The sequence below is a fragment of the Lonchura striata genome, chromosome 2 (genome assembly GCF_046129695.1).
Source record: "Lonchura striata isolate bLonStr1 chromosome 2, bLonStr1.mat, whole genome shotgun sequence".
Lineage (NCBI taxonomy): Eukaryota > Metazoa > Chordata > Aves > Passeriformes > Estrildidae > Lonchura > Lonchura striata.
Window position 1 is genome coordinate 96641957 of NC_134604.1, and position 26388 is coordinate 96668344.

At 39.3% G+C, this 26388-nt stretch overlaps 1 protein-coding gene across 1 annotated transcript in view; it reads right to left on the reverse strand.

Moving 5' to 3' along the window:
* Nucleotides 1-23230, reverse strand: part of ANOS1 (anosmin 1) — a 124590-nt gene extending 101360 nt beyond the window's left edge. Inside the window, exons 1-2 of the mRNA XM_031503838.2 lie at nt 23017-23230; nt 74-121 (exon numbers count right to left, since the gene is read on the reverse strand). Coding sequence (XP_031359698.2) covers nt 74-121; nt 23017-23202 — 234 coding nt within the window. The 5' untranslated portion in view covers nt 23203-23230. The remainder of the gene's footprint in view (nt 1-73; nt 122-23016) is intronic.
* Between the last annotated feature and the right edge of the window lie 3158 nt (nt 23231-26388).

Here is a 26388-nt window from a genome sequence, read left to right on the forward strand (position 1 = left end):
AGCACTTAATCTACAGACAGGAGACTGAAAGCACCTAGGTAACATAAATGAGAGAGGAAAAAACAGGACTTACCTTTGAACACTGTTTATGATTCTGGCACCAAGTAAGTGACCCATTGTTCTGAAAGACAAAGGAAATGTACATGAATAGTAATATTTCTTTCAGGCTAGACATATTCACCCTAACATATTTAAATGGAATACACCATCCAGTTCTGTTTAGATAATAATGTTGTGCCACAATGTAAGTACCAATCCTGACTCCTAGCCCCTTTTGTGGAGTTAAAGGCTCACACAAGTGTAAAGAGAACATTAAAAAGTTAGGAAAGCATTTCAGCAGGCAAGTTTGCTGGAAAACTGAACAAAGTCATCTTTCAGTCCATCTTTGTAAACACTTGCTGTCTAGAATTGCTAAGTAGTAGACAAAAGTTAACATTTGCATTTAAGAAATTGATACGGATTAGTAGTGATTCATGAAAAGTCCATTAGTTGCATTTCCATATTGCACAACACTTAAACTGTCAAGCAAAGATAATGAACAACCTTTATGTAAATGTAAAATTCAATTAAATGTAACATGAGTTTCCCAAAAGATGACTGTGCCAGTTTTATTTTATATTTTTGATTAAAAAGTGCATTCCTGAGATCAATACAGTACAGCTCTGATTTATCCTGACTGCAGTAAAACAACCAATACAGGATAACATGCAAAATAATAATTTAAGGTAAAAGAAAAGAAAACATGATGAGAAGAGAAAGAGAAGTATGAAACTGGCACAGGGACAAACAGCAACATGCTGTTCTTCTAGAGACATTTCTTAAGGCTCAAGTCTGGAAAAAACTCAGAGTTCAGAAGTGTATGTTTGTGGTGTTCAAATATGAAACAAAATAATGATTTATTTTCTGGATAGTAGAAGATTGAAACAACATCAGGAAGACCTAAATGACTGAACATGAGAAATGGGGTACAAACCCTGCAACACATCCTAAGCTGACATACTTAGGACATTATATGTATGTACTTCTTCTATCATTTATAAATCCATACTGGAAACAAAAGGGCTGAAGAGTCTGGTAAATCTGTAGTACAGAATTGGGCTACAAATGTCAGTCTATGAGGGAGTAAAAGGACACCCATTTATAGGAATTAGGCAAGGTATTCCCACAGGGAATGTGACTGCAGTATATTGTCACTGTTGGCACCAATTATAGATCTGGAAATCAATTTCCAAGGAGGAGGAATTCAGTTAAGCCAGAATGTAAAGTACTAATATAGCAGCACTGTATATTTTTCTCTCTCCTTTTAATTTTTTTTCTTTTTTTATTATAGAGTGATACAAATAATGGAATAATATACATATGTTACATTTGTTGGTTTCATCTGGCATAATTTTCTTCACAGTAGCTAGTATGGTCTATGCTTTGGATTTATGCTGGAAGCAGTGCTGATAACACAGGCATGTTTTTGTTTCTGCTGAGCAGTGCTAACATACAGCATTGAGGCCTTTTCTGCTCCTCACCCCATCCCACCAGTAGAAGGTTGGGGTTGCACAAGGAGTTGGGAGGAGACACAGATAGGACAGATGATCCCAAGATCCCAACTGACCAAAGGGGTATTCCATACAATATGGTATCATAATCAACATATAACACCGAGGGGAGGAGGAGGAGGAAGGGATGGATATTTGGAGTGATGGTGTTTGTCTTCCCAAATCACCACTATGCATGACGAAGCAGATGGCTGAACATCTGGGAAACAGTGAAATAATGCCTTGCTTTGCTTGTGTGCATGGCTTTTGCTTTACCCATTAAACTGTCTTTATCACAACCCATGAGGTTTTTCTACCTTTACTCTTTTGATACTCTCCCCAGTCCCACTCATGGATCAACTGAGTGAGCACATGTCAAGCCTAGTTGCAAGATGGCTCTTAACTGCAACAATATATAACTTCTTATGTATAAAACTCACACAGATAAAGTAAAAATTATTCCATCAGTATACAATTCAGAAGGATAAATAGATACATTAGAATCATTGTAATGGAGACAACCACAATCGTTTTTCAAAACTGCAGCATTGTGCTCTGATCTCAGCGAAGTTTGTAAGCTTGAATTTGCTACCACAACTATGAAGCCTGTGCTTTGAAGCTCTCTCTTTGTGAATGTTTAAAAAGATCATGTTTGTGCATGTCTTCATACAAGTGTATAGTCACATGTTCACAAAAGTTTCCAAGATGTAGCCAGCAGGTCAAGGGAAGGGATTATCCTCCTTTAATCCGCTCTCACGAGCCACACATGGAGAACTGCATGCAGTTCTGGGATCCTCAGGACAAGAAAGTCAAGAACCTGTTGGAGCGGGTCCAGGGAAGGGCCACAGCAATTATCTGAGGACCAGAGCACCTTTCAATAAAGGCTGAGACACTTGGGGTTGCTCAGCCTGGAGAAGAGAATGCTCCAGAGAAATCTTATTGCAGCCTTTCATTATATAAAGGGGGCTTGCAAGAAAGACAGAGACCAAGACCTGTAGGGACAGAACAAAGGGCAACAGATGAAAACTGAGAGGGTAGATTTAGACTGGGTCTAGGGAAGAAATTTTTATAGGTGGTGAGATACTGAAACAGGTTGCCAGAGGAGTGGTGGATGCTCCATCACTGGAACTGTTCAACGACACCTCATGGAAGATCCCAGGGCAGGAGGGATGAACTAGATGACCGTTAAAGATCCCTTCCAGCTTCCATCATTTTGTAAGTGACTTCAACCATCTCCATAGCCATAATCACAGCACAGTTTGGCTTTCACCACAACTCTTAATCTGAACTTCAGAAAATGTATGTCTTTTTTTTATATGAGCTGAAATGCTAACAATTTCTACTCCTGTATCACCAAGGAAGCTATGGGGATAATAAAGACATATGCATTCTTTTTCACTCCTTTACACTTATTTTCAGTTATTTAGGAGCGTTTCAAAACAATCAGTTCATACCATTTAATTTCAATATTCTATGAAAATTTATTTTATCTTCTAGCAGATTACCGTGCAATACTGCTTAATTTTATAATACCATTTTTATCTGGCATTGCGGTAAAACTTAGCTAAAACTGAGATTTGCTAGCATAAGATTAGCTAACTATGAGCACCATCTCAGGTCCAACCCTTTTGAAAAGGGACATAAATGAAAGAAATAAAACTTTAGAACAGCTGTAAATAACATAAGCTAGTGGGAATTCTTTAGTATTATTCTCAATGCTGTATTAGGATTTATTATTTCCATTTACAAATCTAGCCAGCAGCAATGTTAAAACAGTATTTTATGTGCTAGTTTCAATTTATCCCCCTTTCTTCTTCACATAAAATGTGACAGAAGTAGCTGATTGCAATAACAGATCAGTAGCAGCTCACCACTGTTTCAGTTATGCTGCTGCTTTCCAGTGAACTAGAAAAAGCACCTCTGCTTTTAAATTATATCTGTTACTTGAGACAATAAAGCCATAAATGCCCAGATGTGTGGTTTCTCTACTTGATAATTTCAATGTCTACAACTGTTTTAATTTCTCTACTGAAACTTATTAGTACTTGAGTTAAAAAGGACGTCTATCAAAATGTAAAAATATTGTTTAGCAACTTCATACAAACTAACGTGATATGAATGATCTTTCATTGTATAAAGAAAAACAAATTCCTTTGAACAGCAAGGTATCAGAGCAAGCACAAACTCTAAATGAAGGCTCTCTTCCACTCTGCATCTTAACACATGGTTAATCACAAACATTCAGCTGTGATTATTACTCATGCCAGTGTACCTGGCTGAAACCATAATCTCAAATTATCAGCAATTTGTGTTTTATCTGTAGCATTTTCCATGCTCCCACATTCCATTCTCTGTTCCTCATGCCTGTTTTTCTTCAAACCCAATTCTGACTTATGCCAGTGAGACTTTTGACAGTCTTTAGTGGTGGCTTCAATCTGCAGTGCAGAAATGGCCTCAAGGAAGAGTTAAATACCACTTTTCCTACCCATTTTTAAGCCTTGCACAGCATATCTTCAGGATTAGGGTATCCTAACCTGCATACTGAGGAGAGCAAACTGCACTCAACAGGTCGAACTCCAAGCATCCCATCTTCCCAGGCCTGACATATCATATGAAAGATGTCAGGCAGAGGAAACTGAAGCAGTCTCCAACAGCACATAGGAGATGGATTAGAGGAACTCGGGTTACCACCTGAGCCCCACACACTTTAAATCTGCCAGGAAGGAAATAGTAGAAAAACTTCAAGAATCAGACCTTCAAAGACCAGGACTGTTTGACATGTACAAGAAAAAGAGCTTACAAAAGCAAAAACAGGAGGGGGAAAGAAACTAAAACAAAATAACAGATAAATATTACAAGAATTGTAGGATTACAAGATTGTATTACAAGATACATTCCAGCAAGTATTTGTGCATACTTGATTTCCTTTGTTAGACTACAAATGCCTTAAACAGGACAAACATCTATATTCTGTGCCTTGAAAAAAGGAAAGCTCTGCAGCATCTCTTGTAAGGAAAAAAATACATGTAGAGAAGCAAGAAAAATCAATCTTCTTCTACCTACAGTGGGCCCCAGGGTGGGGGAAAAAGGCAATAACATTTGCAAGCAAGTACAAACTGCTCTTTAATTGGAGCAATGGCAAAAAAAAAAAAAAAAATTCAGTATAAAATTACTTAATTTGCATCTCTGTCCATAATTATGTTAGGAGATACAACCCCTCTTTTGAAATGCCAGACATGAGCTGTGAAAATTAACTAGCCACTTCATCTGCTATGACAGTAGCTGTGTATCTATTATCAGTTTTGGAAGTCTCATCTTCCCTGCCCCATCTTCAATCCACATTTGTGTGAAACCACTGTCTCTCAGAAGTGGCCCCTCCTGACATCCTCACTGATTCTTTCAAAATGACAAAAAAGCATAGAAATAAACCTTTCAAATAACAGTACCCACTGAAGTAAAACAGAACATTTGAGTACACAAATCAATAACTGCTGCAATGATGAATTAAAAAGAGGCTCCCAAGATACATTTTCTGTACCCTTTCAAAAATCTAAACAGCATGAAGTTAAAAATAACAGTAAAGTTTAACTTGTGTTTAACATGCATTTCCTGACTGCATGTTCACTATGACACAAATTAATACAGGTACTTATCTATGTCAGTGCTGTGTGCCCCCAGACTCAGCTCTGAAATGTGGAACTAAGGTGCAAAATGGAATCAACAAATTCAACCTAGGCATTCCCGCTCCCAAATACAAAAGTATGCACTTAGGAATGAATTTCAGGTAAGTCTGTACACTTAGTGGGGAGACATATCAAAACTAACAGATATGAAATGCCAAAGATAAATTTACTTCTCAAAGCCTTTCTATCAAGATTAAACACAAACTTGTAGTAAATGTATGGGGCAGGGGAACCACAGTACCACCTCTCCTAATCTATGGTATTTAGTTATGCTTCTGTATATATATAGCAGGAACAGATTTTTCTTTGAAAATATTGCAGGAAAATGAAAAGAGGATATCCTGTTATACAGCACCATGAACACCTACCCCAGAATTCTTTCACCAAGTTAAATTTAAGCCCTTATGCACTTTGAGATAACTCAGCAACAGTCTAGAGTGAAGACGAAAACCTGGCCAGTGAAAACAAATCACTCTGCAGAAATTAAAAGGAGAAACAAGGAGCTGCAGGTGGTGAAGGAGAAAGTTATGAAGTTCAATAGCAAGATCCACCTCAGAAACAAGACTGGCTCTTTCAAAAAATGCAGACATTTTTAGCACTGTTTCTACTACATGCTTGTTCAGTGTCTGTCAAGTTTGAAGACCATCCACTGGAGAAGCCATGGATAGAAGAACAGTATGAGATGAAAGCCCTCATAAAATACAACAAAATATCAGTAATATTCTAGTTCCTTGGTTTCTGTTCAGGAAAGACAGGAAGGAAATACAAACAACTGAAATGAGTACATTTTGCTCTTTATATGGTTTCTCATTTCATTGCATTTTACAGAAATGATGTCTTAGTAAGGGATTTCTGTTGCATTATACTGGTTCTAATAAAGAATGAAACTGAAAAAAGTAAGCATCAAGAAATAGTAAACTGAATGTTACTATGTAGCTTTGAGCTATTCCCATCTGTCCTGTCAGTAGATCCCAGGAAGAAGAGATCAGCACCTTCGTCTCTACTTCTTCTTCTCAGATAGACAGCAATGAGGTCACCCTTCAGTCTCCTCCTCTCCATACAAGACAAGGCCAAATTCCTCAGCCACACTTTTCAGGATGTCTTCCAGCCCTGCCACTTGGCTTTGTTGCCCTCCTCTGGGAGCACTCAAGGACTTTCACATCCTTATTAAATTGTGGGGCCCAGAACTGCACACAGCACTCTAGGTGAGGCTGCACCAATACATTTTTTACTTGTTTAATTCCACCCCCTTAAACATTGCCTAGTGCTCTAACCTATCCAGATCCCTATACAAGGCCTCTCATCCCTCAAAAGACTCACCAGTACCTCCCAATTTGGTATCATCAGCAAACTTGCACTAATGGCGCATCCACCTGCTGAGCACTGATAAACATTGAACAGAGCTGGCTCTAGAACTGAACCCTGAGGAACACCAGCAATGACCAGACACCAGCCAGATGTTGCCCCACTGATTACAACCCTTGAGCCCTGTCCTTCAGCCACTTCTCCCAGCACACCATGAGCCCACTTGTCCCACAGCTGTCCCTGGCATTCCCTGACCCTGGCTCATCTTGTGCCATGCCTGAGGCTGTTGATGACCCGGGTACCAGCACCCAGCTCTGCCCACAGCCTGCCATGAGGTCAGCCCAGCCCCTGGGAGCCAGCCCATGCTGAGACTGACAGCACAAGACTGTGATTTAAGGTCTATAATAACATCTTCATTTATTCCTGATGTGTAAGTAATGTCCTTAGACTTTGTTCTAGCTATCAAAAGCACAACCCAAAATTTCAACACCAAAACCAAATAAAGATCACCCAAACAAGAGAAAACAAAAAAGCATATAAAAACCTACCAGAACAAAATAAAAACAGCAACAAAAAAATACTGCATAGAACTCTAATGTGAGAAAAGGCACTTAGCACCATATTAGTCACACTATTTGATATATTACTATAAGATAACTTTATGTCTGTGTTATATGAACACATGTAAAAAATTCAGCATTAAGCTTAACTGTGGCATCTTATAACGACATACAACTCTTAAAAAAAACCCAACAAAACAATGAGCAACAGGATCCTGAAATAAGAAGCTGAGGGCAAGAACACATTTTGGAACAAACACTTGAAGTTATTCTGTTACTGTAACTAACCACTGTGATTCTTCACAACTAAATCAAATGTACACCGCCCTTAGAGAAAGCCATTTTTATACTACAGATGTTTAAACCATAGAAAAGTCAATGCTGGTTATTGGTTAACCCAAAGTAATTAAGTTAAAGAGACGACTGAATGTAAGAAATATTTATAAAACTGATCATCCCAAAAATTCATTCTCTGACAGTTGCAAATATAAACCAAAATTAAATTATCATGGTTCACAATGTGACTCATGCTGCCACCTAATTTTTAACATCTGGATTTAACACCCGAAAACAGATATCACAAATAATTTTTTAGAAAGTCTTAGTTAGGTTTTCTTTTGGATTTATATTGACACTTCCATCATCTGTAATGTGCTAGAACCTATGGCAATGATATGGTAGGTTCTCCTTGTAGGTGGATGGCTACAAATAAAACTATATTGACCTAAACTTTGCATTGATATTTCCTAAACAGTTTATACAAAGTCAGCCTTTATCACTGTTATAGACCAAAACATTAAAAGCCACAACTTCACGTACACCAAAAACAAGGAAAAAAAAAAAAAAAAAAACAAATAGACCAGAGTTATTAAAAAAGAAATTAAGTATATCACCAACCATCACCTATATCATGGGACATAATACTACTTGTTCTCTAGCTGCCATCATTAGTAGGTTCCTAGAAAGACAATCATCAAAATCCAAAGGCCATTACCAATGAAACAGCAAAAGATCAGCAGTTTTGAAAACAAACTATGCATTGCCTGGATTAAATTCTCATCTCTAAGTATGGGACACCTTTCCTCTTTTTAGAGCACTGTCTTCTCAAATAGACAGAAAACTACTAGATAGACACAAGCTGTAAAAACGAATGAGCACAGGAATCCTTGTGTCTCCACACACTTGTGAGTTATGACTGCCTTCTTGTGGCTTCACAGACTTCACTCTTAACCACTTCTAAGACTGATCTCAACTGAGATCTTATTCTGTTTAGCAGAAGTCTTTACCAATCTGTAAAAGAATCCAGATGAAACTTCACTTCTCCATGCAACAGAAGGAATCAAACACACTGACTTGAACTTGAAGATATTAAACTTGAAGATATTAACTTGAATATATTTAAAGTTATATATTGAATCTCAAAGTATTTTTGGGCCAAATTTCAAACACATTTTTTGAGATTAAGTAATCCAAATTGAAGTGAACAGAAACTAGTCTAACAGCATTAATATGGGAAGCAAAAGATAGCTTGTCAACTACTTGTTCATAAGCTCTATCTCAAAATCCCCAACCTTTCAAAATGTTAATGCACTTCTTCTGTTGTGTCATAAACTAGAATTGCTATACATATGAAATAATGAGATAATAAAAGTATGTGCTGGCTCAAGGATGTGACAGAAGTGTAGCCTTGGGAAATTAACATCCAAAAAGAACAAAATGCATTCTAAAAACATAATGCTAGCTTATGTAAAATACAATATAAATGTAGACATACACAACTTACTTTGTATTTGAAAAAATACAACTGGTTCTCAATATACTGTAGGATTCAATGCTTCAGAAATGTTTGCATTCTGCTTTGAATGCTGATTTGATTTTATAACTGAAAACTATAGTCCATATTACTATTCTGTATAATTCTAAGACTACTGGTTAGTTGGGTGACTCCCAAAAGCATGTGATGTAGTATGTTTGTCACAGGCTGCATTTGCCTCCACTGCCTACCAACAGAGCATTCCAGAATCAGCTACAAACCCCCTAGGAAGTCATGTGAACCACAGAAACACATCTATTGAGCAAAACACCTGGTCTTGATGGGTCTGATGTATGACATACACATATTTCAACTTTCCCCTTTCCTTCAAATAATTCTTGTCTGATCCTATGGACACAATTCCCATTAGTTGCTAAAGCACATTAGATCCCCCTGGATTATCTCTACCAGTTATGTTATCCAGAAGAAGTCCAGTGCATGAATTCTCAGACTGGTCCATAATGGGAAAGAAAAGGTGACCATGAGACTTACTTCCAAAGCAAACTCTGATCCACATTAAAACACTAATGTGTAAGTGCATCTCAAACATTTCTAACATCTCCCAAACAGGCAAGATTAGTAATTCAGTGCTTCCTATTAGACTAAATTTGCCTCAAAAGCCACACTGTTTCTGGGTCAGTCAGGGCAGCATTCCTTTCTGGACTTCTAAAATGCTTAAGGTTCTGTTGTCTCACATCCTTAAGAAACTTAACCACACACACACAACAATAACAACCATGCATTTTTATTTCAACTAAAATGTCCATTATAAATAGTCTAACCATAAACTACACAAACATGGAATAGTCCATGCATGTTTCATTGTCATGGAGTAATATCTGATTCCAAAAACTGCTAAATGCATTGTCCTGTACCACATACTGGCCATGTGATGTTTCACTGCACTTTCTCTTATTCTGTTCTGGTATGTATGAGAGGGACATCATTATATGCAACACTTGTAACTTTGGCAGGAGTATGGAAACACAAACCTGTCCTTCAAACTTAGCTGCTCTTCAGTAGCCATCTTATTATGACTCAGCCACCATCAAATTCTACACTCCCATTCTCGGACTATTTATTTCTAATATAATTGCATCAAATTCACATGGTAAATTTCATCAATGCATTTCCTTTCCTTTTGGCATGTGTTGCTAGTTTACAAGATACTAAATATTTCAAGCCACAGTAGCAGCCACATCTCCACAACCTGAGGAATACATATATTTTCATTTTCCTTTTAAAGGAAAACAAAAAATATTAATTCCATGCAGCACCTTTCTCAACAAAAAATATTTGTTACAAGTATCTCCTTATTCCTATTGTCTTGATGTATTGCTATAAATTTTTTCCTCTTTGAAGGCAATAAGCTCAATAAACATAATTACCAATATGAATACTGTGTTTCACCATCTTTTAATATTTTTAAAGCATGTAGTAAAGTATCATTTCAGCGGTAAAACTTAGCACAAATAACAATCCTACAGATGAAATATGCAGTCTAAAATCTGACCAAAATTATTTACTGGTCAGTCCAGAGACCTATTAATATTTTTAACATTTTTAATATAAAATCATGTTTTGGAGGAATTATTAAGGTACATAACAAAGCTCACAAAAGAAAAAAAGTGCAAAACTTAACACAGTCCTTGGAGGTCTAAGAGTTGTGTAAACAATCTTTGGGGATTTTTGTTCCATTTTCCACAGAAGACCTGATTCAGGGAGTGAAGTGCACCTCACCAGACCCAAGATTTCCTAGAAACATTTGCAAAAGGGCTGTGGCCATTCAGGAATTAGAGATTTTTTCAAATAAAAATGACTCTTGGACTTAAACAGAATAGCCTATCTGCAATCTGAACCAAACCCATAAAAATGTTAGAAACACACACAAAAAAAGTCTTTCACCACAACAGTTAAGGCAGCATTTCAGGAAAAAAAAAAAAAAAAAAAAAAAGACATCTCCTAACCTGATCCTAGCTGAGACCCTTTGGCCCTGCAACACTGACAGTATATTCCTGAGAGAAATAGCCTTTTAATGCAAGTTACAATAGATTCTTCCAGTTTTCTTAGGGGCTTTTTCTAGTTTAAGGACTGTATGCTGCAAGAAATGTATACTCCATGACACAATTGCTGCAATCCAGTGTTCTACACCACCTTGCAAGCAGCCCAAGACTGTGAAAGGATATATGAGAGAGAGAAGAAATCAACATTAAATTCTATTGATAACGATATACTAAAATTACTCATGCAATTCAAGGTACAGGGGTATTAACTTGATCTTTCTTCAGTGACAATCTTTAGTGGAAGATTTATGTTGCTTCATCACATTGCCATAAAATTTCCCACAAACATAAAAGCACTTCATATGCCAGGTTTTTAGAATACAGTCTTATAACTAACTAATGAAGACACACCATAAAAGGAAAATAAATCTCTCTTCAAGGCAGAACTGAAGCATTTGTCATTAACACATATGGTTACCAGAGATGTAGCTGTTATACAGAACAAGCATTTGCTGACAGGTCCATCATGTTTCAGACCTTCCTGGCACCAGGTGAAAGAGTTAAAAATTAAATCAGGCTCATTTGCATTGCAGTTATTGAAAGGCTTGTAACATGAGTAATGTCAAAGCACAGCCTAAATCCCTACCCAAGCCACAGCATTTTAAAACCTTCAGTTAATGTAAACAATTGGATATGGAATTTCACAAAATTCCACTGCAAGGATCACACCAGTTGTGAAGCCCAGCATTTTCTTTTATATCTTTAATCTAAATCAACAGCCACAAAAGAAAACCATTGTAATACATATCCTTAAGCTCATAAAATGTGGACAATGGCAGTTAATATCAGTCAATAACTTGTCTATAACTTGTCAATAACTTGTACTATCAGGAGGTATTTTATATTAAGATTCTGTTTCTCTTTCTTAATTCACCTCTTTCTGCAAAACTGACAAATATTTCAGTTGTTCTCTTTTTGGAAAGTCGCTGAAACTGGTGGTATGCTCCAGGAATTCTGTCCCAATTATAAAGTTTCTTTCTATTTTATTAGCCTTCCTACCTGTGCAAAGCAACTAAGACAGAAAGCCAGTGTGGGGGGTTCTGGTACTACAAGTAGATTGATAATACTCAAGTTTCTTTTTCATTGGGCTGAGGAGCTCTGCTCAATTTACTTTCTCAGTGGGAAGTTCATGGGTGAGAACAAGTTAACTGAGGCTCGATCTATACCAGATGGATCTCCTAGGTATGACTAAGCATCTTAGAGGCATAAAAATTTGACATCTGCTCCTATTATTAAGAGAAAAGCTATGCCTGTTGATGAAACTTAAAGGGATACTTTGGAATTCCTGACACCACCAGGATATATGGCATAAGAGTCAGAAACTGGGCAGTAACTCGCCTTTTAAAAAATATTTGTCCACTGTCTTTAGAGATACTTAGCTCTGGCTATATTAAATTGCTTCTATCTTCCCTTGTTATCTGAAAGAATCTCTTCTACAAATATTTAAAGGTGCTTTACATCTAGCATATAACTGGCAATTTAGTTTTACTTTGTCCTAATGGCACTGTGTTATTTACTACCACTGAATGGAAAAGAAAGATGTCATGATACAGTAAGATGGTATGTAACAAACTCAAGTTAATCTTCTTTACACAGCATACTGAAAACTTTCTTGTTTTTATCTATAAACAGTAAACAAAGATTTCTAGTATATTTCACTGGCCTAAGCTCATTTCCATTGAAACCATTAGATATATTACTATCAAATGTAGAGATATCAGATTCAGGCCAGAAACAAAAACTCCAGAAAAATCTGTCTTAAGCTATTATATAAATGGAAGAATCAATAAGTATCATTCAGAAACCTGAAAGATCCTCAGTTAAACAATATCAGTCTACCCTACATTCAGTTTTTAAAACCAAATTGTGTTTTCTATTCCAAAACAAATGCAGCGAGTATATCCTTTAGCAAACTGTAAATGTTCACTTTTATACAATTTGGAAAACAGCTGAGGTTAAATTTAACTTTCAAGTTTAGTTCCCTTTGCTGCTCTTTTTTTCTACATAAGGATAGTTTAGAACTCAGGAAGAAGACTTGAAATAGTTATTGTTTGCTGTTCCACATCAATTGCCACTGAAAATTCTGGCTTTAATGCTGTCCAGTGCTCAAACACATGTGTGTGAACCTGTGAATAATCCAAATTTTTTACAAAATGAACTAATATCCTGCATGTGCAGCATGTGTGCATTTCTACTCCACTTGGTCAGTGAGGATCCACTGGACAGAAAACCCATGAAACTTACCAGAAAGCTACTGTCTTTCACATTGTGTATTCAACTTCTTAAAGAAAAAACCCAGCAATAAGCTTCTAGCCCGAAAAATCTGCATCTTCTTTCCTTATCTATCCTGACAAACACGGCCCATAGCTGCTACTAAGTACTATATGAAGTGACACACTCTTCATTAATTGGATTATTTTTACCTCTTTGTGTCAGTTTGTCTAAGCCCAAGTGTTTCTTCCACCTACTGCATATCCAGACTGATGAATGTTTGGCTAATTCTTGATCTCAGGATCTCAGTTCACAGTTGTATAGAAAGAAATTTCAAAACAGAAGAAAGCCTCAAGCTCTTTTAGCTCCAATTCCCTTCCCAAAATTGTTATGTACAAATTAAATGTCAACATTTATACACTCTTTGTAATTAATTAAATTGGGGGCAGATAATGGTGTGATTCATTATTGTCTAGTTGTAGTTACACATTAGCATGATTTTATTGTTGTCAAAGGAGCTACAAACATCACCTAATCAAAAAAGGAAAAAAAGCCACACAGTTGAAATAGTTTATATATAGGGATACAAATTCTGGGGAAAAAATGACAAATAGTCACTGTATTAAGACATCATCATAATAATACATTGTTATCACCCCTTCCTCACTATTTGCTGCTTCACATATCTGTTCAGCCATGTGCTAAATTCAAAGGAAACCCAAAGTCTTACTGCACTGAGGTCAAAAAAATGAATTTGTAGTGTCTAGGTCCAAAAATGCCCTGAGGCCTGACTGGAATGGTCCAGTCATCAGCAGTTAAAAAACATGATCAGTTAAATACAAATGACATATTTGTCTATGCTCATGGCCTAAATCACTAGCTGAGAAATCACATTCATGTACATTAACTGAGATTGCTTTTCTTTTTTTTTCAAATATAACTTACTGTGAAGATAACTTCCCTGAAGAGTAATATATTCAAAAAAGAAAAACAGAACTATGCTTCTAAATTGTCATACGAACGGCAAGGAAAGTTGAACTACATTTGCACTTGACTAAAGGAGTACATTATTCTCATCCAATCTTCACCATCAGCCTCAACTCCTGACTGTCTGGACACAAGACATTTGCTCCAAAGCAATCCTTTTTTCCTCATATTATCTTATTACAGGATCCATGACAGCTAGATTGCAGCCCTCACAGGCAGAGAAAACAGGCTTCACTGCCTTGGCCAGGTTTGCAGTTTCAGCTGTGACCACTTGAGGAATTACACTGGCAGTGAAACAGGGGTTTAAGTTCCTCTAAATTCTGACATGAAAGACAGTGTCTGCTAGAACTTTGTTGTGAATTTTCATAGTGGCCTTTCCTGTAACTGACCTCTTCAATGAGGACAAAAGAGTTTTCAAAACACATTTACTATGTTTCAAAAAAAGAAAAATTAAATTGTTTAAATCAAGTAAAATTTCAAGCAGCTGAGAAAGGACAGAAATAAAACAGGTTCACAAGAAACAGTTACAAACAACTCTTCCTACAGACCCATCACATCCTGTTCTCTGCTCCTATAATTCCTTAATTTCAATTACTTGTGTCACAGGAAATTTTACAGCGCCCTCTACTCTCACATAATTTCTCCTTCCAGTATTGCAAGCCTGCTAGAGTCCACCTATCACCACCTTTCTCCATTCTGAGACTCTGTCCCTTTTCTTCTGCTACAAGTTTTGAAGACATGGTCCTCAGCAATCTCAGCTGCTTACCAGGGGAGTCCTGTCCTGCTTGAGACAAGTCTCTTCTTTTTGCAAGGAATGTAATTACATATGTGACTTTGATGTCACATCTCATTGACAGTCTAGAGATGCATTGGTGAAAATGTTATTCACAGAAGATAACAGAAATTTGATTAAAACTTTTGACTGGGATTGTTCCCCAAATCTGGAAATATCTGATATTCTTTTCAGTGGATTAAAAGAATGTGTGATTCTTTTTAATCAAAGATGAAAAGAACAGTACTGTGCTTTCAAGTTTAAAGGGTCCACTTACCTTTCAACACCCCCAGTTCTCCATCTCTGTGTCCTGTGACCTCTTGGTCATTAAAAGACTGAAAAACAGATACAACTGGAGCTGGGACACCAGGTTCACAGCACTCTGTTGACTACATGGACCTAGTGTTCATACATGGACCTGATCCAGCTGAAATCAACAGAAGGCTTTTCATGAACTTCAAAGGTTTTTGAAGTATAAAGCCTTATAAGGCTTAGCTGTGGGAGAGATCAAAAAATGAAGATTCTTGGTGTAAACTCCTAGGCAAGGAGTTCCAGTGCAAGGTTTACATTTGCTAGGCACCAGCTAGTAAATATCAATACAGGTATCAAGACAATGTCTGCCTTCTGTAGGATGTTCCTGATACTCAGTCATTATTCCTACTTTCAGTCTTTAAAGACATGGATGCTAAATTACACCACTTAATTATCTAGTTAATCACAGAGACAACCAATAATGCTATAGTAATAGTTTTAATATGAGCACTACCCATCTGAAAAACCTTTCACTCTGTATTAAGTGGCTGTATCTTCCAATGGAAAAAGATTTACATTTTAGAACAGCATTTCTCTTCCAGAAGTTTTCTAATGCTTTTCAAAAGCAGCATTTCCTCCCCCTCACCAACATGACTGTGACATTTAAACTATTCCTTGCCAATATTTTCTATGCAGAAAATGTCTGCTTTAAAGCCTATTAGTAATTCCTGCTGAGTTTATTGTACCTGGTATCCAGCACATTTACCAAATTAACAGTGATTTTAATTTTAACACCATAAGCATAAAGAAAAATTTTTCTTAATATGTTAGAATACACAAGTAAATGAGAAAAATATCTTGGCACCTCCCATTGTTCAGTACAATTGCTTACCATCCACTAGCATTTTCATACAGTTCACTTGATTTGCGTTTAAACTTATACTTGAGACATGTACAAGTATTTTAATTTAGCAAAGCAATGAGCAAGTCTGAGTGATCAAAACCACTAGAAAACCATGACCAGACAGTGCAAACCCCTGCACTCATATCAACTATGCAAGCAACCACTGAGGGCAAAGAGATTTGGGTCTGGTTATGAAAAAGTTAAAACTCCCACTTAGGGAGGCTCAAATCAGAAATCAGGGAAGTTCATAACAGACCAGGTTACAACAGCAAAGACTAACTACGTCTCAATTACACAATATGGTGAAAAATACAGCTGTTTTCACTAGATGTAGCCATTGTTACATCTAGTAACAATGATGTAAAGGTTTGTTTTTGTTTTACAAAACAAACCTTTCATTTTCACAGGTTTTACCCCAGATTCCATTAGATCTGTGGACGTTTTCTTTGCAACTGCAGATCTTGATAATCAGGACACACCAAATGCCAGAATAATTATCCAGATCATATGCCATATGAACATTAAAAACAGGAGAATGATTGGGCCTTTCAATGAGTTTTGAGAAAAACAAAGTAATGACAAATGCTACAATTTTTCTGTGAAAATAAATTAAGATCAGTGTGCTTTGCAAGACATATGAAAGTCAGAATTATTTAACACGAGGGCTATTTTTGGAAAGGAGATGAGTACTGAAACAGCAACAAAAACAGATGGCATACATCCTCACATTTAGAAAAGATTGTGAAGATGTCCCAAGAGAACTAAGCAAACTTAGTGCCTGGGCAGCCTGTCCATTGGAACTGAAACATTCTGGGAATAACACACTACGTATCTACCACATCTCATTACAGAAGTACCACATATCTTTTCAAAAGATCTAATGAAAAACAATTTATAGTTTAGAATTATTTGAAACAGTTACAATAAATGGTTTCTTCATGATGTGCAGCTTCTCTACAGCAGAGCACAGAGAGACACATGCATCCTGGACTTTCAGCCTGGCCACCACTTTTCCAGCTGGGACCCATTGCAGATTATTGCAGGTGCAGTAATTTTAGAGTTGCAGACAATTTGAAGGCAGATGTGCTGGCATTGAGACAACTAGCTTCCTGACTTGTAGGTGAAATCTGGTATTGCTTATCTAGAGGTAATCACTTGCACATTATTTGCTTGCAGATATAAAATCTGAGAACCTTTTATTACTTACTTAAAAGAATTGCCTGTTTTTCTTCAAAAACTTCAATTGTCCCAAAAGGCAAGAGTCCTTCTACAACACTAAAAACAACCTCCTACCACCATATAGTTATCAGTCATTCAATATAGCAAACTTCTAAGGCCTTACTCTTCCCTTTTACAGCTACTAAACATTATGCAACATATGGCTCTATTAGCTTAAAACAATATTTTTCCATACTTTCAAAAACAATTTTGAGTTAGCCTTGGCTCATCTAGCTTAGTACTAATTCCTGAGTACTAAATCATAGTATATTACTATTAGATTTTCACTAAATCACATTTACAAGCAGTAATTTCTCTCTAATTTCCTTCCATATATCACAAAACTGGCTTACCACTTGAGGGATGTCTATGTTATATCAAAATTTTCAGCTACAATTTATCCACTTGTCAAATAAGTCAGCATGAACACAGAACTCCTAGGTGACCAAGATCATCCACAGCGTTGCCTATATGTTTCCAACCAGTGCCCACTTTAACAAGTTTAACAATCTCTCATGAGTCTGTTCAAGCATCACAAGGCAGGATCACACAACACATATACATCTCCACGTACCTGGACTTTCCCCTGATGAATACAGAAATGGATTAGTTAAGATTTAATTTACTACTGAAGATTACCCCCTCAAAAAAAGTTAAACCTGTAGTGAGATGTACCAATATCTAAAAGGATAGAAAAAACTGATTTAGCATTAGCATTATAATTTTAATGCACTGACAATTATAAACAGTCACATATGAATTCATGTAAGAAAACCTAAATCATGAAAATTAATTTAGAAGTGAGTACCAATATTTAGCAGTTATTATATCTTTAAAATGTAGCCTGTCTTTAAAAACTTTAAAATGTTTCCTGTTCTCTGTTCTAGTCACTCCTCCACACGAGGAGTTCTGGGTCCAGTACTGAGCTGCCCAATACTGGGCTCAGAAAAGGGACAGTAATATCTCTCACATAAGAAGAAGCTTAAAGAACTGGGAATGTTAGTCTGTAATAGAAAAGCCTCAATGGTTTCTCATCAATGTTTGTAAATCCCAGATGGGAGAGAGTAAAGAAAGTGAAGTCAGACTCTTCTCAGTGAAGCCCAGTAACACAAGAGGCAATCGCCAAATTTGAAACATGGGAAACTTCATCTGAACATTAGAAAACACCTTTTTTGTTACTGTGCGGGTGGTTAAATGCTAGAACAAGTTGCCAGAAGTGCTGTTCAACCTCAGCATATACTTTGTGAGCACATAGCTGTAACCTCTCCAGTGACTCCACACCACAAACACAGGCAATTTTATAGGCAACTACCCCAAATTCTTAAGGAATGTTCTACAACCCTCTCAGCTTTTTACCCAGTAAACAAGACTGAGCACTCCTCTGTCTTAAGTAAAATATCAAGTTGCAGATATAACGCAGGAAGACACTTGAGCTTGAGAGGTCTATAACAGACATCAGCTAAGACAACGATCAACGAGTCCACAGGTCAAAGTAAACAGCTTGTTTGCCATAACATTTTTAGCCTAAGTAGTTACAGTGATGATGTTCAAGCTCTTATTTACAAAGAAAATTTAAATCATGACAGTTTTAAAACATGTCTCAGATGGCTGGCAAGAGATTAAAATCCAAATTGTTTTTTCACTCAACTTGAAAACAAAACACTAAAAGGGTCACTGCCATGCCTGCTCCCCCAAAACAAATTGAGTTCATCGACAACTAATATCACAAATGGGAAAGGCTACACCCACAGATAGCAATGCAAGGAGTTTAGTCTCACTCCACTAAAACAGGGAGGTTATGCAGAAAAGCCCTATCAAAACTAATCTGAGCATTTAGGCCTCTTGTCCAGCTGGCTGGATGAGGTCCTGTTTATATCCATACCCTTTTCAAAAAAAACCAAAAACTTGTGTAATAACTGACCTCATCTTCATGGGGCTTTACCTACTGTTCTAAATTACTGTAAAACTAGATTCACAAACAAACTTTGAATACATCAAATTAGAATCTGTACCTTTCTCCTGGAGATCAACTAAAAGACTGAGACAGAAACTGCCTTAATAAGAAAATGTTGAGGAAAGAATATATCCGATGACATCCCTGTACAACTTCTCTCCCTAAAATAGTATGCCTTTTTTCCACACAGGATGCACAGTCTTGGTGTTTCTTATGGAGCCAGACACCTTAGTCCTTCCTCTCATTTCAGACCAGAGGAGGAATTGTTCTTCCCATCTTATAAGAGCACCATACTAACACCCAGGCATGCTCTTTTAGTTAACAGCCAAATGCACACAATGCTGATTATGATATAGGACTTCAAGGTTCAAATCTACACCTTCTCCTAAGCAGGCCATTCGATGGTCAAGCACTTGCTTACTGGAAGAGCATTCTTTCCATCCTCCCCTGTTCAGGGGAGTTTTAGAGAGAATTATGTCAGAAAAAGAAGCACAGCACTAGGAACTCTGCTTTATCAAAAGCATGAACAGGTTCCAGTGAATGCTCCAATTACTCCCTCATACATGTTTTGCAACAGTCATAGTAAAACTCTAGTGTCAACACCCGAAATGGCATAAAATAAGTACTCTGAACATAAGGCTAGAGAGATGAGTTCTCTTAGCCCTTACTCTGTCTGGTCAGAAGTAAATGAATGCTTCATTCAGGACTGTCCAGAGGCCTAAGTTACACAGTTGGGATGAAAATGCCTTCTCTCATCTAATTTAAGAGCAATCTAAAGCCCCACTACTGAACACATTCCAGTAAGATAGAAGAGATATGTTGGAGGCCCTTCATTTAGAGATTAAACATAATTCCCTACTGTGGATGAGCATGTAATCAATAAGTTGTTAAATAAACACAGAATCCACTATGACCCCTCCTGATTACAATTTTTTGTTTGATTGCTTAGGATGAAAGGCCTTTGTGCTAGCATGCTCTCTGTGAATGATCATGGCCTGGAAATATGCCATAGATATAAACCCCACACATTTCATTTGGTCTAAGACCCATGTAGTGCCTAACTCTTATAATGATCTCATGTATTCTTTGGTATAATCTCTACATGGAACTTCCCAACACCACCAGAACTGGAAAACTCCCCTAGCCATGGGGATTTTATTGGTATAAGAAGGCATCTGTGCCTCTTCAAGTATTCTGAAGAACAATGATTTTTGATTCGGCGACTGATTCTTCTTTCTAGCCCACATCAATAGTCTACATGGGAAAAAAAAATATGTTATTTGACCTATGCTTCAGTTAAAATAATTTCTACTGTCATTGCCTACAGACAATGTACATTTAAAATAGGCTTAGAATTGCTTCCCAAGTGTAAATTAACAAATAGGCTTTTTTTAAGCAAGAATACATCTCTTGAAACTTATAAATAAGGACAGTAAAAAATCAGTGAAACTTCTGTGTGGGGGGACAGAATGAATTAAAATCCCTTGTGAACATTTAAAAGTTGGGAAAATATTAGCTGCCATTCAAACAAGAGCCAGAAGGTATAAATTAACCCAGACTTCCTATTCATACTACCACATACTAGTAATGTGATTTTAGTACCAGTATGTGAAATTATGTCTCTGTGAAGTTTTGGGGACATCGTCTCTTGCAAAGCATGTCCAGCTGCTGTCTCCCTAACCAGTGAGGCTGTATCTAAAGTAGGGCTGAGAAACGAGTAGGTCAGTCTTTCAATTTTTGCTTAACTGGGAGACACTAGAGTTCCTTCCTGTTCTGATTGGGAAGAGCTAATGTTTAGTTTGCTTCAAAGGTTGAATCAGATTACAAGATAAGTGGGCATCTGAAATGAAAAGAACTCCAGAAATTGCTACCAGTTGAGATGAAAAGGAGAGGGGAATGGCTAGAAGGAGGGAGAAGAGAAAGGAATAGAACACCATACCCTCTAGCCCACATGGAATAATTTAGCCCAAACCTGCACATCCTACAGCCCACACTGTTTTATCAGTCTCCTGTGAGAACACTGGATGCATGATGTACTTTAAAACTCTCCTCCTTTTCGTCATTATCAGACAATGGAGAGCTTAACTTTTATAAACGAGAGCACTTTATCTTCCAAACATTACGGTCATTTCATGTCTAATAGGAGTTTAATCCCTAGTAATTAAGATAAATTACCACGTGCTTTAGCAGGTTGGGGTTAAAACTCTGGGATTTTCAATTGATTGCAAAAAGCCAGCCAGCTATCAAGTCCTGAGTAATTCCCTACTTATTTTACTCTAGCTAATTAAAATATAATCACGATTATTTGCAGTGTGCATTCTGTCAGCAGTTTTACGCTGAAAAAGAAATCTTGCCAAGAAAACACACAAAAAAAGGAAAAAAAAAAGCCTTTCACTGTGAATTGTCTTGAGCTAAACTGCCTCTTTAGCCACTGAAACTGTAAAACAAGTAAGTTACAACCGCTTGACAACGCAACAAAAAAAACTAACCGCTCTCCGGGATAATGAGCTCTATTAATGGGTATCGTCCTTTCAGGCCATGCCGTGATGCACGGACCGCGCTGACAGCGCCGGCCCCGGCCGAGCCCCGCGGAGCAGCGGCCGGGCCGGGCCAGGGCAGCCCCTTCTCCAGGCGTCCGGGTCGCAAGCCCGGTCCCTTCAACCCAAACCCGGTTACAGGCACCCAGCCAACTTCCTGCTGCCTTTACAACGCACACACTTTCTCCTTTAACTTTTTTTTTTTTTTTTTTAAATCAGTTATTCTTAAATACCTCTGAGACCTGCCTTTGGTGCCAACACCTTTGCCCCGAACGCAACTTCACCCAAGGCGTTGTTCGGGCGTTCCCGGTTTCTACGGACCGGCAAGCCCGGGGTGAGCGAAGGGCCGAGGTGGCTCCCTTCGCACCGAGCGGGCCAGCCCTTCCCCAAAGGGCAGAGGCTCTGGGGAGGAGAACGGCTCGCAGCTCGAGAGGTTTCCGTCACTGGGATGAATTCGAGTAGGTTTAATATTTGCGCAGTGAAGAACAGGTGGGGAAAGGGAAAGGTGTGTGTGTACGCAGAAGAGGGGAAAGGACGGGCAGACACGCTGCTCTGGCACTAGTTCCACACTGCTTCCAGCTTTCATTTTAAGTCACTCAGGTCTCCCGCCACTTCAGTTCCATTTCTCCCCACTTTATCCCTATTTGTCCCGTTAGCCAAAGATGTGCCTCTCCGTCCCAAAAAAAAAAAAAAAAAAAAAAAAAAAAGGCAAGCAACGTTACCCCCACCCTCACCTTCCAGGAGATCAGAACCAAGCATTACACGTTTGTGGTTACTGCTCTAAAAAACAGGCTCAAACTTTCCCAGCGGGCTGGGGAAGCGAACCACCTGCGGCGGGGCGCAGGCAGGCGGAGCCCCGAGGGATCGCCGCCGCACCGCCCGTCCATCGGCAGGACGAGCGCTCCGCCGGCCCGGCAGCACCGCGTCGCGCCCGCCCCGCCGCCTCCGACACCAGCGGAGGCACCTGCGAGGAGCCAGGGCAGAGCGTGCCAGGAGCCCCACGACCCGCCAGGCGGGGAGCCCGGCCGGCACCCACAGGCACCGACGGGGCTCGGCGCTGCCGCGGGGCCGTGCCCACCTGTCCGGCACCTCCCGGTGCCGGCCATCCCCTGGGGGTGCGGGCCCCCAAGCTGGCCAAGCCCCAGCCCCGGCCGTCCTTTTCGCGCCCCGGGGGACACTCGCTCTCCGGACGGTGGCAGAGGCTCCCTGCGCGGTGCTATGCCCCTACCTGGAAATGCTTGAAGAAGGCGGAGATGCGGGTGATCTGGAGGCTCAGGCACCTGGAGGTGCATCTGGCGGTGGCGAAAGGCTCGTCCTGTCTTCGGGCGGCGGCCCCCGGCCCGTCGGGGCTGCCGCAGGCGGCCGTCACCCAGAGGAGCAGGGCGAGGGACACGCCGGGCGCCCTCCGCACCATCGCTCCGCTGGAGAGGAGGGCAGAGGGGCGGCCGGGCGGCGCGGGGCTGCGGCGTAAGCTCGCTCCCGCTCGGTGGGCTGGTGCCGGGCTGCGCCGGGGACGGGCACCTCCGCGCCGCAGAAACTACACAAGAAAGTTCAATCATTCAACTCCTCTCACCCCCGTCCTCCCTCCCGCCCGCCCGCCCCGGCCCTCCCCCGCCGGCAGCGGGCGGGCCGCGCCGGCAGAGCCGCGCCATTGGCTGCGCCCAGCGCCGCCGGCGGCGGGCGGGCCCTGCCCGCGGCAGGTCGGTGCGGCCGGGCCGCTCCGCACGCCGCCACCTGCGGGGCGCGGGCGGCCGCGGAGCCGCACGCCCTGTCCCTGCCCGCCGGCGGGCCGCGCGGGGCTGCCTGGGCGCCAGGGCCGCTGGTAGCCAGCCGTAACACCCTGGTTAAGTCTCTTATTTTTAAAATCAATTTTTAAAAAGGACGGGGAAAGCAAGAACGGAAGGGAATCACTTTTCGAAACTCTGTGTTTCTTACAGAGTGACGCTGCGGTGAGCGCTTTTCCCAAGGTGAAACATACAGGCTCCTCTGAAGAGTTATTTAAAAATGAAAATCGACAAGTCATTCGTCCAAATATCTCTGTGTAATAGCTTTTAAAAGATCTAAATATCACCTTGATCTGTAAAATGGCCCCCATACAGTAAATATCCGCCTAACATCCTTTCCCTCTTGCCGTCAGCTCCAGGTCCGGAGCGTGTGCCGCAGTATGTAGCACAGAGGTTACCTACCGCATTCCTCTCCCTGTGCGCGCTGCACGGACTCCTCCCGTCCCAGGTATGTGCTACAAAGAGTGAGTGGATCACTTCTCACCGGAGCCTGTGGATTGAGCCTCCTGAACTTGAAAATCCCACCGTTTTATGAGCTGAAATAAGTAACTTTTAGGCCATTTCAGGAGTTAATACTAGGTCAATTAGTAGTTTAGAGTGGTTATCACACCTGTATTAAAAATACTTCAGGAGGCATCTTTACTGGAATGAGTTCTAGTATAAATTAAATGTTCACTAGGAAAGTCATCTAAAATCTCATAAAAGTCAGCAAGATCATCAACTGTTCTGGTTGGCACTAATTTTACATGGCTATAATTTTCTATGAATGTTCTTGTATACAAACATGAAATAAAAACGTATTTCCCAATGTTATTATTCTCACCAGGCTATATGCATACACCTTTTGTGCACTTCTATATCAGAAATTCAAAGTATAAAAGGGTCTGCTACATCCCAACTAGGAAATTCTACCAGTAGATTCTAGCTATAGTTTTCCTATCTTACCGCAAAAATAAGGCACAGATTAAGAAAAGATTTTGTGTGAGAAGTACCGCTAACATTCAAATATAACAAAAAGCAAGGCACATTTTATTTTAGATGTTATTTTGCAGCTTGTGGTCTGTCTTGTCAGCTGTCAGAAATCTTCACTTGAGAAAAGCCAGAAGGCCAGGGTCAGTCTTGCCAGTGTCACCAAATGGAGATGACAGTTTGTGCCCTTGGATGCTTGAGGGAGTGCAGCTGCCAAAAGGTGAAGTCACCTGCCACATCCTGGCACAGAAGGTGCCCTGCTGTTTGCACTCTTTACCGTACTCTGCCAGCTATTTTGGAAATGTCCTGGTTAATCTAAGGAGACCATCTCAGCTACACCTGAGGAGGCATGGGTTGACTTGATGATCTTGAAGGTCCCTTCCAACCTAGTCATTCTGTCAATTCTGTCAGTTCTGTGTAGCTTCCTCATTTTGCAGCTGGAATGGTTACCTTTCCTCTTGTAGTGAGCAGAGATCATAAGAGGTTCACAAAAGCTTTTCCTAATTCTGACTGATATCTCACCACTAGAAAACTGGTTACTTTGCCTGATCCAGCATATCTCTATTCACAGAGTAAAAAACACCACATGACAGAACAACACAGAAATAAATCCACCATCTTAGCAATGTTATAACAAATAGTGGTGACCCCATTCAGGCCTCAGTATTAAGTTCAGGACTTCCCAGTTTCTAGCTGACAATCTTTTAAATAGTTTTTCTTAAGCCTTGACTAAAACTTTTGCAACTTTTTGCCCTGACTCATGAAAAGAAAATTGCTTTGCTGATTCATAGTGTTTGTTTACAGGTACACTGAATGCATTGAACTTTTACCATAGATAATAAGACCTGCCTGAAAAAAATATGTCACTTTCTGTAAACCAGATGCAAATCTAGAAAAGCCAGAAAAGTTAGTGAATACACAGTTTACTCACTTGCTTTTTGAAAGTTTGAAAGTTTGTGGTTACAGAGATCATCAGCGTAGTCACTAAATTCCTTCTCAATAAGGGCTGACTTGGTTAGCACACAAAAGACTGGCTGTTCACTTCCAGTAAAACTGTAGTCACACAGGTCCTGTACCCCTATGTGGAGATTATGAAACAGGCTCGGTAGCTCAAGAATTTAGTAGGTAATTAAAACCCACTGTGGACTAAGTATCTGTTAGACCAAAGGGGTAGATAATGCAAGTTTGTAAATATAATCATTTTAAAGATGTTAATAATTTGGCTACAGAATAAAGAAAATTGGAAATAAATTATGTGTACACTTCAACCAACCTGCAAATATAATTACGGTCTTTAACCAGATAAATCGACTCATGGATATGCATTCATATATTTTGCTTAGTCTTTTTTTGTCAATAAATTTCATTAAATACTCTTTTTGTATTAGAAGTAGTAGAATTAGTGCTAACAAATTTTTGCGAGTGCGGAGTATTATTTTTGTGCTAAAAATCTCTGCATTATTTTCCTGCCTGTGCTTCGGAAGAGTCTGACAAAGTACAAATGAGGTTTTTTTGCAAACCAGGGGCTGTTTTTTCACAGGAGACAGCGCCACATGCTGGCATTACCAGGCGAGAGCCACCGGGCATTGTGCCGGTTTAGTTCTTGTTAATGAGTAGGGTTTAATCGATTCTGAATTAAGATAGCTTCATCTTAAAGAATTGCTTCGTACTCTACAGGGAACTGCCAATATCAGGTTCTAATTTCTGGTGAAAAAAAAAAGAGATATTGTTAATGATAAAAATATTTATTGGCTTCATATAAACCGCTGTATTCTAGCTCATGGATTTAGTTTATTGTATTAAATCATCCTGATGTGCCATTTATTACTCAATTGCCTTTAGCTTTA